Source organism: Triticum dicoccoides, chromosome 2B (assembly GCF_002162155.2).
Source record: "Triticum dicoccoides isolate Atlit2015 ecotype Zavitan chromosome 2B, WEW_v2.0, whole genome shotgun sequence".
NCBI lineage: Eukaryota > Viridiplantae > Streptophyta > Magnoliopsida > Poales > Poaceae > Triticum > Triticum dicoccoides.
In genome coordinates, this window is record NC_041383.1 from 88,501,465 (window position 1) to 88,515,382 (window position 13,918).

The following is a 13,918-nucleotide window of genomic DNA, read 5'->3' on the forward strand; positions in this document are numbered from 1 at the left end:
CCCATGCGCATAGAACCAAGTCCTGACCCTGGGGGGCCAGCTCTTAGTAACCGGAGTGGCACCTGCATCCTCCATCTCTTTCTCAGACTTATCCCACTTAGGCATTGCCACCGCATAGCCACCTGGCCCCAGCTTATGGAACTTATCCTTTTTTTCGGCATTCTTCTTGTTTATTCTCGACCGTTCCTTAGCTAATTCCGAATCCTTGAATTTCACGAAATCATCCCAATGAGCACGTTGGTTCTCTAGTGTTCCCTCGAATACTGGAGTCTTCCTTCCTCCCTTGACGTACTTGTCCCATTCACGATTCTTGTGGTTCTTGAATGCAACCGCCATCTTCCTAAGATCAACGTCCTTGACTTTCTGCACATCTGCTTCTGTGAAATGATCTGGTAGGGTGAAATGTTCCATGAGAGTATCCCAAAGCAGATCTTTTTTATTCTTGTCGACAGAAGTAACATCTGGACATGGAGCAGCGTCCTCTTTGCCTTTTTGTCTTTTGTCTTTTGCTGGCTCTCTCCATTCTTGAAGGGAGATCGGGAGTTGGTCCTTCACAAGAACTCCGCACTGACGAATGAACTTGTCCGCAATCTTCTTAGGCGCTAATGGTTCGCCATTAGGTCTGACTGCCTCGATATTGTACTTTACGCCCACCTTCAACTTTTTGTTCGGGCCTCGTTTCGTCCTTTTGCCTGAAGATTTGCTCGATCCGGATGGCTGAAAGAACAAAGATCGATTCGTTAATATATCTTCAAGTCATTTAAAACATGTGATGATCACCAGATACCTGCTTATATAAATATATATACCTCGCCGGTCTTTGTTGTTTCAGGATCAACATGTTCTTCGTCATCGTCATAATCGTAGTTCATGACTTCATCAATTCGGTCGTCGCGATCGAATATCATATCACCCTCTCCGGTGTTGTTTAGAAATTCGGAGCCGTCATAATCTTCTTCATTCTGATCATCATCTGGCCCGCGTATCATATCGAACATGGTCTGTTCTCCCTCTCTGTCGGTATTGTCTGCCATAGCTTTTATTTAACTAATTCAAAAGAAATATAAAACAATTTAGTATTCAAATTACATCATCTCGAATAATAGATATAATCTCGAATACTTCGTCTAGAATAATAGATATAATCTCGAATACATCATCTCGAATAATATATAATATTGAATAGTACATCACTGGCTAGCTAATTAAAGATCGAATACTACAGAAGAATCTAGGACACTCGCGGTTCCTGCGGCGCGGGCGGTGGACACCCAAAGAGAAGGAACCCTCACAGGATCATAGCTGAAGTGAGATCCCCGAAGATACTGCCAGGTATTGGAGAACCTGCCGCCCTCTAACGCAACCATGTAGCGATGGACGTGCTCGTCCTCCTCCCTGACACGGTGATGTACCACCTCCGGCGGGGCCGGGTCCCTCCGCACCGAAACTGGCCCACGCGAACGCCACCAAACGAGATTAGGGTCGACGACGGGACCCGGGGCTGGGTTCCTCATCAAGTGGCGCGCCCCTCCAGGCAGCACCTCCCAGTGCCAGCCTGGCGGAGCCCAGTCCCGGACATGGGTCGGCTGGACGTCGTCGCGGACAGGTCGACGGCGAGGATGCGGGCCGGGCATCGTCGAGAACAAATACTAGCTACATGCCCGCAAAAAGTAATATTTTTTTAATGATTGGATTTTAATAACTAAAATTTCTAACATTTCTACTATTTCAGAAATCAATATACTATTTCATACTAATTAAGCATCTAACACTAAAAACAGAAAACACAACTTCTATACATCCATTAAAAAACTGAAAAACAACATTATAAAAAATTTCCATACTAATTAAACACTAATTATATACTAATAATAATAATCTAAATTATATACTAATTAAACATAAAAAAATTCCATACTAATTAAATACTAATTAAACACTAATTTCCATATAAAAAATTTTGATAACTAAAACAATAATAATCTAAATAATCTAAATTATATACTAATTCATGCTTGTGTGTATGTGTGTGTGTTTTGATAACTAAAACAATAATAATCTAAATAATCTAAATTATATACTAATTCATGCTTGTGTGTGTGTGTGTGCTCGGGGCCGGGAGGGGCGGCGCCCATGGTGGTCGTCGGGGGCGAGGGAGAGAGGTTAGAGGGGGAGAGCTCACAGCGGGGCGACGACGACGGCGAGGCGACGACGACGACGGGGACGGGGGCGGCGACGGGGACGGGGGCGGGCCCGGGGCGGCGACGGGGACGGGGGCGGCAACGGAGACGAGGGCGGCGACGGGGACGGGGGCGGCGACGGCGACGGAGACAACGGAAACAAAGGAAGAATGAAAATTTCGTAAGTCGAGTATATATAGAAGGCACCTTTAGTACCGGTTGGAGCCACCAACCGGTACTAAAGGCCTGTTTTGGCCGGACCAAGCGGCAGGAAGCGACCCCCTTTAGTACCGGGGGGTGGCACAAACTGGTACTAAAGGACCCCCCCTTTAGTACCGGTTTGTGCCACGACCCGGTACTAAAGGGGTCGCGCTGCCACCCCAAAGTTTAGTCCCACCTCGCCGGGCGAAGGGCAGCCGCACTGGTTTATAAACCCAACCACGGCTACCACTTCGAACTCCTCAATATAGCTAGCAGGCTTGTGGGCCTAAACTCCGCGCACTGCCCTGTGAGTCTGTTGGGCCTTTAAGGCCTGTAATTACACACCTGTGGCCTATCAGGCCCACAGGGCAGCGCCCCAATTTTTTTAATAGTTTTTTCTTTTCTGCTTTATTTTCTTCTATTTATTTTTGCGTAGTTTTTTGTATAGTTTTTTCTTTTCTGTTATATTTATTTTCTTCTATTTATTTGTGAGTAGTTTTTCATCTAGTTTGCCAAAATTCAACATTTTCAGAGTTTATTTTGTAGTGATTTTCAATTTCACGGTCATTTTGTAAACGATTGAAAAATAGCAAATATAATTTTTTTTCTTTTCTGCTTTATTTTTTCTTCTATTTATTTCTGAGTAGTTTTTTCTTTTCTGCTATATTTATTTTCTTCTATTTATTTTTGAGTAGTTTTTTTATATAGTTTTTTTCTTTTCAGCTATAGTTTTTCTTTCTTTTCTGCTATTTTTTTTGTTAGTGCCCGTAGTTTTCAAATTTGAATAGTTTAAATTTTGAATTATTTGAAATTAGTGTGAATTTGTTTGCACATAAAATTTCTTCGCGTTTCAAATGCCAAAACACATAACTACCCTAACTATTACAGAGATTCCCCTCTCGGTGCGAAACACAGAAGAAAGTGATGATAGCTAGTGAAGCCGATCACATCCCAGATCTTTGGATGTGAAACTTTTTCTTCGTGTGTGTCCCTTTGCGCCGTAACCATGGAAAATCTTCATCATTTAACGGGATGCTCGGGTCAATATTCACTGTGAATGGAGCAATTTCATCAAACTTTTCATAATCTTCTGACTTGTCTGTCTTGTCATCCACTCCCACGATGTTTCTCTTCCCAGAAAGAACTATGTGCCGCTTTGGCTCATCGTACGATGCATTCGCTTTCTTATCTTTTCTTTTTCTTGGCTTGGTAGACATGTCCTTCACATAGAAAACCTGTGCCACATCATTGGCTAGGACGAATGGTTCGTCTGCATACGCAAGATTGTTGAGATCCACTGTTGTCATTCCATATTGCGGGTCTTCTGTTACCCCGCCTTGTGTCATATTGACCCATTTGCACCGAAACAAAGGGACCTTTAAACCACGTCGATAGTCAAATTCCCATATGTCCTGTATATAACCATAATATGTTTCCTTTCCCGTCTTGGTTTCCGCATCAAAGCGGACACCACTGTTTTGGTTGGTGCTCTTCTTATCTTGGGAGATCGTGTAAAATGTATTACCATTTATCTCGTACCCTTTGAAAGTCATTATATTCGAAGATGGTAACTGGGACAGCAAGTACAGGTCATCTTCAATAGATGTGTCATGCATGGTACGTGTTTGCAACCAGCTGGCGAAACTCCTGGTTTGTTCACGTGTAATCCAGTCATCAGACCGCTCCGGGTGTTTGGAGCGTAGCAAATTCTTGTGTTCATCCATATACGGAGCCACCAAGGCGGAATTCTGTAGAACTGTATAGTGTGCTTCAGTGAGAGAATGTCCGTCCATACATATTATTTGTTCCCCTCCTAGCGTGCCTTTTCCATCCAGTCTGCCCTTATGCGGCGATTCAGGAACACCAATCGGCTTAAGGTCAGGAATAAAGTCAATACAAAACTCAATGACCTCCTCATTTTGATGGCCCTTGGAGATGCTTCCTTCTGGCCTAGCACGGTTATGAACATATTTCTTTAAGACTCCCATGAACCTCTCAAAGGGGAACATATTGTGTAGAAATACAGGACCCAAAACGTTAATCTCTTCGCACAGGTGAACTAGGACGTGTGTCATGATGTTGAAGAAGGATGGTGGGAACACCAACTCGAAACTGACAAGACATTGCACCAAATCATTCTGTAACCTTGGTATGATTTCTGGATCAATTACCTTCTGAGAGATTGCATTGAGAAATGCACATAGCTTCACAATGGCTAATCGAACGTTTTCCGGTAGAAGCCCCCTCAATGCAACCGGAAGCAGTTGCGTCATAATCACGTGGCAGTCATGAGACTTTAGGTTCTGGAACCTTTTCTCTGCCATGTTTATTATTCCCTTTATATTCGATGAGAAGCCAGACGGTACCTTAATACTGAGCAGGCATTCAAAGAAGATTTCCTTCCCTTCTTTGGTTAGAGCGTAGCTTGCATGACCCTGATGTATGCCGTCTTCTCCGTGCATACGTTGCTGGTCCTCCCGTGCCTCAGGTGTATCTTTTGTCTTCCCATACACGCCCAAGAAGCCAAGCAGGGTCACGCAAAGATTCTTCGTCACGTGCATCACGTCGATTGCGGAGCTGACCTCTAGGTCTTTCCAATATGGCAGGTCCCGAAATATAGATTCCTTCTTCCACATGGGTGCGCGTCCGTCAGCGTCCTTTGGAACAGGTTGTCCGCCAGGACCCTTTCCAAATATCACCTTCAAATCCTTGACCATATCATGTACATCAGCACCAGTACGGTGGCGAGGCTTCGTCCGGTGATCCGCCTCACCTTTGAAATGCTTGCCTTTCTTTCTTACGGGATGCCTGCTCGGAAAAAATCGACGATGTCCCAGGTACACATTCTTCTTACAACTATTCAAATATATACTGTCGGTATCATCCAAACAGTGCGTGCATCCGTGGTATCCCTTGTTTGTCTGTCCTAAAAGGTTACTGAGAGCAGGCCAATCATTGATGGTCATGAACAGCAATGCCTTTAGGTCAAATTCTTCCTGTTTGTGCTCATCCCATGCATGTACACCTGTTCCATTCCACAGTTGTAAGAGTTCTTCAACTAATGGCCTTAGGTACACATCAATGTCGTTGCCGGGTTGTTTAGGGCCTTGGATGAGCACTGGCATCATAATGAACTTCCGCTTCATGCACAACCAAGGAGGAAGGTTATACAAACATAGAGTCACAGGCCAGGTGCTATGGTTGCTGCTCTGCTCCCCAAAAGGATTAATGCCATCTGCGCTTAGACCAAACCATACGCTCCTTGCGTCATCTGCAAACTCCTTCCCGTACTTTCTTTCAATTTTTCTCCACTACGACCCGTCAGCGGGTACTCTCAACTTTCCGTCTTTCTTACGGTCTTCTCTGTGCCATCGCATCGCCTTGGCATGCTCTTTGTTTTGGAACAAACGTTTCAACCGTGGTATTATAGGAGAATACCACATCACCTTGGCAGGAATCTTCTTCCTGGGGCGCTCGCCCTCGACATCACCATGCTCATCGCGGCTGATCTTATAGCGCAATGCACCACATACCGGGCAAGCGTTCAAATCCTCGTACTCACCGCGGTAGTGGATGCAATCATTAGGGCATGCATGTATCTTCTGCACCTCTAATCCTAGAGGGCAGACAGCCTTCTTTGCTTCGTACGTACTCTCGGGCAATTCGTTGTCCTTTGGAAGCATATCCTTTATTATTACCAACAACTTTCCAAATCCCTTGTCAGATACACCATTCTCTGCCTTCCATTGCAGCAATTCCAGTGTGGTGCCCAGCTTTTTCTTGTCACCTACGCAATTCGGGTACAACAATTTTTTGTGATCCTCTAACATGCGCTGCAACTTCTTCTTCTCCAAATCACTTGCGCAGTTTCTCTTTGCATCGGCAATGGCCCGACCTAGATCATCAACGGGCTCATCTGATGCCTCTTCTTCAGCTTCTTCCCGCATTGCCGGCTCAGCTTCTTCCCGCATTACCGGCTCAGCTTCTTCCCTCATTGTTGTATCATCGTATTCAGGGAACCCATGGCCAGGATAGCTGGCGTCATCCTCTTCTTCTTTATTGTCTTCCATCATAACCCCTCTTTCTCCATGCTTGGTCCAAACATTATAGTGGGGCATGAAACCGGACTCAAACAGGTGGACGTGAATGGTTCTTGACGTAGAGTAATTGCGACCATTCTTACAGCCAGCACACGGACAAGGCATAAAACCATCCGCCTGCTTGTTTGCCTCAGCCGCAAGCAGAAAAGTATGCACGCCCTCAACGAACTGGGGAAAGCATCGGTCATCGTACATCCATTGCCAGCTCATCTTCATTACACAACACTGAATAGACCAAATTAATACAAGTTCATACATAAAGTTCATACAACACTTAAATACAAATAAATAACTCTCTAGCTAAAGCATTTAAATGCAACAACAAATGCGATCAAGATCGCAACTAAGGTAACAATTGATCCAACAGCATAATGATACCAAGCCTCACTATCGGTGGCATATTTTCTAATCTTTCTAATCTTCAAGCGCATTTTCTCCATCTTGATCTTGTGATCATTGACGACATCGGCAACATGCAACTCCAATTCCATCTTCTCCCCCTCAATTGTTTTCAATTTTTCTTTCAAGTACTCGTTTTCTCTTTCAACTAAACTAGCGAGGTGACCCGCGCAATTGCGCAGCTAGATTTTCTATATGTTGTTATGTTATGCATGTATTTTTCTTATTTGGAACTACATGTCTGTAGCCACAATACATTGATGTATTAAAAAAGAAACACCATAACAAAGAAAATCCACTATTTTTGCTTGACTAATCACGTATTTGTTTGTAGATTAACATCCATAGTTAGGAACTGTGATTATACACAGTCTCCTTAGTTGGCACTTTTATGTTGCTAAGTAATTAGAAACACATATTAAGGCACACTTCAGTACGATGCTTCCTTAAACCCTTAATGAATTCTAAATCATGAAGTATTAAACTTAAACATGTATGGCTCATACATAAACAATGTTTTTTCATCATGATTTGTGGAACCACATGCATTAAGAGGCATCTAAATGCATCCACATCTTACAATATAGTTTCCTCTATCGCTGCCAACCTAGTTCAATGTAGTGTGTACTCATACAAAAATGCCGAAATTATATCACTTCGGCAACGCATCATCACTTGTGTTTGCTTTCATGCGCTCGTGTTGTTTGTATCTACTTATATTTTTCCACACAACTAAAATAACTTATTACCCATTTGCGGTTGGAGATTACAACATTTACTCCTACTATCACGACATTGTGTTACTTTTCTCATAAAATCTGATGAGTGAAACATATGTTGTCTTACACGATGTCAAGAGCACCTGCTCATAGATAAATTTCCATCTCCAATCGACCACTTCAATATTTTTATGACCATGATGTCCGTTGGTGACAATTAATTTATGACCGATTGTGTTCGTCTACATTATGTCATTTTTTAACCCTTTTCATATACTTCGAAACAAATGCATGTCCATTCATTCTAGGTATAATATACTAATGTTTACCAACTATTCCGCTACATACTGTATGGCATGGAATTAATACCATTAAATTTGTTTTACCTTTATTGAGATTTAAATTTTAGTGTCAGTTTATATTTTCTAGAATTTATTTATTTATTAATCCTAGTTGAACTTTGTACAAACGCAAATTATCAACTTGCAAATGAAATCATTTTTTGACTGTCTATATATTAAAATATTTGAAGCATTTATTTACTTAATAAGATGTTGTATATTACGATTTTAGGGGTTTCATATCAGGTTCATACAAAATGAATTTGTTGATACTTTATGTTTTGAATTCTATCAGTATAATTGAGTTGTATTCTATAATTCAACTAATATTTTTCATATAAATTGGTTCCTCAAATGTTGTTATTTATGGATTATGCATTGATTTCATCCAAAACACGTAGCTAACTTTCATATATTATTCGATTCAATCTGAAGGTAACCATCTCATTTGCCCATTAGCTTCTAACATACTTTATACATGTTGACTTATATTTTAAGATGATCCCAAGCGCATAATCTCGAGGAACATTTTTCATGTGAATATGCTTCCATGAGAATATAGTTATATTGTTGAAGAGAAGTTTCCTGACAGCTAAATGATCAAATTTTATAAATATATCTGAACAGTAAATGGTAGAGAAGTTAGACTACAATCATCCTTCTCAATCAAAGCTCTTATGATTTAGTAGTTAATTTGACACCAAAATATGATCACCATAAAGAAGGGAACCGGGTTATGTATTTTTTAAATCAGATATTTCTGCTCACACCAGCAACACTATCATTGTACGCAGAATTTTAATTGAGTTGGTAACATCCGCAATGCTATTTTTGCTAAGAATTTGCATCCGCGTACAACATAATGTGTTGGTCGATGGTCTCCCAAGAGGCTAAGTATTGCTTTCCTACTGCCACCTGGATGGCCGGTGTGTACGTTCTTATTTTTTAACTGGCGTGTACGTTCCTGGTCTAGCTTATCTTTGTTTCTCTCTCAAAAAAAAAGAGCTTGTCTTTGTTAATTCCTCTTCTGGTTTTACCTTTTTTTCTTTCAAATCGGATTGCGTTGGCTTGGTCGGCTTGTAGTTTTGCAAGTCTCCATCTCCTGTACGTTAGCTCATTACAACTTTATTTTAAAGTGGCTCATGATAATTCTTGCATGTGTCCATCGATCTCTAGTACGTATGTTCATTGCATCACATGTGTCCGTGTGACCCTGTTTTTTTTTAGCGGACGTGTGACCGTATGTTTTTTATATGGTATATGTGAGCCTATGTGTATATACGTGACAAAACAACATATATTTGGTTACGTTAAGAATTTTTAATCAGGACCATTGTTTTAAATTCTATTATATATATTCTTTAGAGATTTTTTTATTTCTAGAGTCCATTGTTTACACGTGTGTTTTTACCAAGAGAATATACCAAAGCATGTTGAATCCGTTTGGAACTTGGGCTATTGACTAAAAAACTGTTCGGCTCCTCTTTTTCTGAAAAAGGAACTCTTCGCCTATGCCTTTGTGCCCCATGTACGTGGCCTTTCCTTTTCACCATGTTACACATCACCAGGTTATACATGTGTTAGGGTTACGTAAATTTGTACCTGTCTTTTCCAGGTACGTCATGCACTTTTCCTTGGAAGATACATGTCCGTTATCATGACAGGCCAGTATGCGTTTATACATAATATTCGTATGTAACGTTATATCATTAAATCTCAGCTTATATCTATTATTTTATGGTTGAGATAATTTAATCTGTGTGGATGAATGTGGTGCCTTATTTTACTCTTGTTTTAATTATATAATAGAAGATTTAACCTCTCGATAATAGGGTCGGTTGGAATTTCTGATTCACATACCTCCTAGATAAAAATATCTATGTCAATTTGATGGGCATAATTTGTCATAAACACGAAATGCAACAAATAGTTTTAAAAGAGAATATACCACATTGGAATCATAACAAGGACAAGGGCCGACGGGGACGGATATCAAAACCATGGCACTATGTATAACAAGTAACGTACGGGTAAGATAATTATTATACGAGTAACTATATATCCAAATCACACAAACATCAATTTTTATATAAAATTTCATGAACAAGAGGCTCACCACAAGGTGGTGCCGGCGACGGGACGGTGCGGGCGATCGACGGTGGTTACTACGGAGATTTAGAAGGCACTAAGTAAACCACACCTACATATGCGAACTAAGTGTTATTTTAACCTCAAATTGCATATAAATCAAATACTAGCACATATATATATTTCCTCCCAAATTACTAAACTCACAAATTAATAACTATATAAAGCATTGCAAGAGCTAATCTAGCAATGAGAGATGAAAGGACAAAGTTGCTAACCTTTGTGATCATTTGAATGGATGGGAGCCTTCAAATCTTGACAAATTTTGGACAAAATGTGTGATGAGCTCGAGAGGAAGAGGGGAAGAACAGAGAGGAGAGGGGAAAGGGGAAGAACAGAGCGAGCTCGGGTGGACGAAGGGTTTATGTAGGACGACCTTTAGTACCGGTTCGTGCCAAGAACCGGTACTAAAGGTGCTGGAGGGGGCCCAGACTGACAACATCCTGCCACCACTCTCATTAGTACCGGTTAGTGGCACGAACCGGTGCTAAAGGTTAGCCACGAACCGGTACTAATGAGAGCGGCCCGGCTAGCCGTTGGAACCGGCACTAATGTATACATTTGTGCCGGCTCAAATACAAACCGGCACTAATGTGCTTCACGTTTGACCCTTTTTCTACTAGTGCTACTTGCTATCTGGATCCATCTTTTCTTCAGTTTCATCTTTGGTTTGATGCTGACGACGATGATGGACTTGGGTAGTTCGTGGAGTACGAGAGGATGGTGTACCTGGACGCGGACATCCAGGTGTTCGACAACATCGACCTCCTGTTCGACCTCGACAACGGCAGCTTCTACGCCGTAATGGACTGCTTCTGCGAGAAGACGTGGAGCCACACCCCGCAGTACAAGATCGGCTACTGCCAGCAGTGCCCGGACCGGGTGGCGTGGCCTGAGCGCGAGCTCGGCGTGCCCCTGCCGCCGCTCTACTTCAACGCCGGCATGTTCGTACACGAGCCCAGCCTCGCCACTGCCAGGGCCCTCCTCGACAAGCTCGTCGTCACCGACCCGACCCCCTTCGCCGAGCAGGACTTTCTCAACATGTTCTTCAGGGACGTGTACAAGCCCATCCCGCCCGTGTACAACCTGGTGCTGGCCATGCTCTGGAGGCACCCTGAGAACGTCGAGCTCGAGAAGGTCAAGGCCGTGCACTACTGCGCAGCGGTACGTCTTTGTCATCGATTTTCTCACAGTTGATTCTTAATTATGAATTTATAATTGATGTTTCCATGCCACGCACTATGCAGGGTTCGAAGCCGTGGAGGTTCACCGGCGAGGAGGCCAACATGGACAGAGAGGACATCAAGATGCTCGTGAAGAAATGGTGGGACATCTACAACGACGAGGGCCTCGACTACAAGGCCAGCGACGAGACCACCAACCAGCTGCTACGTGGAGCTCTTGTTGAGGCCGGCGCCGTGAAGTACTTTCCGGCACTCTCGGCCGCGTAGGCTCACTGCATGCCGGCGTTAACCCGGCTGGGTCGTCGCAGAATGATTAATTAAGTGCTAGTATCAGTTAGGGGATTTTCGGTAATGAACTTCACTACAGTGTCGAAGTATGGATCAGGGTCGATCTACACGTTTTTTTGGTATTGTAGATCAATCTAGTCCGCGTTTCTTGTTTCAGTTTGCACGAAAAATAGAGGCGTGTACACCATGTATAGATCTACAGGTTACGTACGTGTATTTTGCGTGCTTAAATCAAAGCTACTGCAAATTATTGTGCATGTTCTTATGAATGCCACAAGGCTCTGTCGTCTCTGTGTGAGACCGCGCCGTATGAGTTTTTGCGGGTTACGACGCACAAGATTAGCAAAAAAGAGTACTCCCTCCGTCCCAAAATAAATGTCTTAGTTCTAATGTAACTTTATATTAAAGTTAATATAAAATTAAGACACTTATTTTGAGACAGAGGGGTATAAAAAAGGTCTTATATTTGATACAAAGGGAGTAGCATTTGCAAAGATTAGAATTAGTGGTAGCCAGAGCCAAATCCGTGGCCGCTCATCCAAAATGGATCTGTCTTTTGATCCGCGCGCGTGTCCTCATCGTGTCGGGACAGACTATTCGTAGCCTGTGAGGACGCGGCGGCTGTGCCTTGCGCCTTTGTCCACGACAGTAACAGCTCGGCCCCGGACGGTGCTTCCCTGTTCTGGATGGCCGGTGCGACGAACGTTTCGGCATCAGTTTCGGCATCATGACCAGCGTGTCAAAATCGTACCGGTGGCGCGTCCACGTCGGCAGTGGCGGAGCTACGTTGAAGGCTGCAGGGGCCTTGGCCCCCCAGCCTTGGTCAAATGCGTGAAAGAAATTCTTTTGGGGGAGAGAAAGATAAGGAAAAATAGTGTCTTTTGGCCTGCTAAACATCCATATTTATGGTTAGCCCCCCCTTCCCAAAGGTTCCTACCTAGCTCCGCCACTGCACGTCGGTCCGGCCGGTGCTGGCCAACGTCCGCCGAGTCGTCCACGTCGTGATCGCCCACATGGGGCAGGTATATCGCCGACCAGCACCTTATCCGGAATAAGACGGTGACACCGACTACAGTTATTGCATGCTATTAGTTCAAAGCGTTTGACACACCGGCTGGTTTCATTGGTGGCACGGAACGGGCCACCTGCCAGTAGTACGTGTACGTCGTCCCGCTGCCTCGGCATGAACAGACCGACTGACACACGGACCGCGGACGGACGACGCGCATGGCCGCCCAAGCAAGCTAGGTAGGCACAGTAGCTGCTGGCGAGCGTGCCGGTTCTGACTGAAGAGGCCATGAATGTTTCCCCGCATACGTGGCGGACTGTGGCTGTGTCCAGTAACCTCGTCTCTTTGCCGCTTATCGCAGCATCCTATCCGTAACTGCGTCCACCGTTACCTTAGCGTACGTGCACCAAACGGTCCATTTAACCCACGATCCCTTTTGTCAGTGCTACGTACCCTAGTTTCGAGAATTTCGAACCAGCCACGTACTATCTCTGGACAAATATATCTATATTACTTCCTCTGTAAACTAATATAAAAACATTTAGATAACTAAAATAGTGATCTAAATGCTCTTATATTAATTTACGGAGGGAGTACTTACAAAAGAGCAAACATTATCTTTTCTAAATACACCTCATAAAACATACACGGATATATTATCATCGCATGATTAGTCCCACTAAACTCAATCTAATGGCTAGCCTTATCCTAATATGTTCTCCGTGTGCACTTAGCAATTTACATTGACTGACTATACTCTACCGTGAAGAAAAATATAAAAGTTCACACCTGGTGAATTAGGAAACTAATCACGGGCGCATCTAATTATTAGAAAACTAATCACAAACGCATGCATCCTATTATTAGAAAACTAATCATGGCCGCATCCTATTATTATGAACATAATCAGGAACGCATCCTATTAGAAAACTAATCACGGGCGCATCTAATTATTAGAAAACTAATCACGGACGCATCATATTAGATAACTAATCATGAACGCATCTAACTATTAGGAAACTAATCGCGAACGCATCGTATTGTCTCCTATCAGGGAATCGCGATCGCGAGTCGCCTGCTGTCACCAGACCACCACCCACGAGAGCCACAATGGGAGACAGGCGAGGAGGAGTTGCGGCTTCCTTTGAACACACACACGTGCCATCGCTTCGTCTTCTACCTGGAGGCCAGGTCACTCTTCTACTGACTGCAACGACTTCGTCCACGTCATGGGCATGCTCTCCGGGAACCATCGGCATCCGCGTCGACTTCAGCTCCGTCCACAACACCCACACTGACAACCACCCACCGCTGACGTCCTTCAAGTGGGGGCAACGCTGAGTATCCTG

General features: G+C 43.5%; 1 protein-coding gene across 1 annotated transcript in view; it reads left to right on the top strand.

Moving 5' to 3' along the window:
- LOC119367228 (galactinol synthase 2-like) overlaps window positions 1-11,576 on the top strand; it is a 15,630-nt gene extending 4,054 nt beyond the window's left edge. Inside the window, exons 2-3 of the mRNA XM_037632804.1 lie at window positions 10,791-11,252; window positions 11,336-11,576. Coding sequence (XP_037488701.1) covers window positions 10,791-11,252; window positions 11,336-11,539 — 666 coding nt within the window. The 3' untranslated portion in view covers window positions 11,540-11,576. The remainder of the gene's footprint in view (window positions 1-10,790; window positions 11,253-11,335) is intronic.
- The last annotated feature ends 2,342 nt before the right edge of the window (window positions 11,577-13,918 follow it).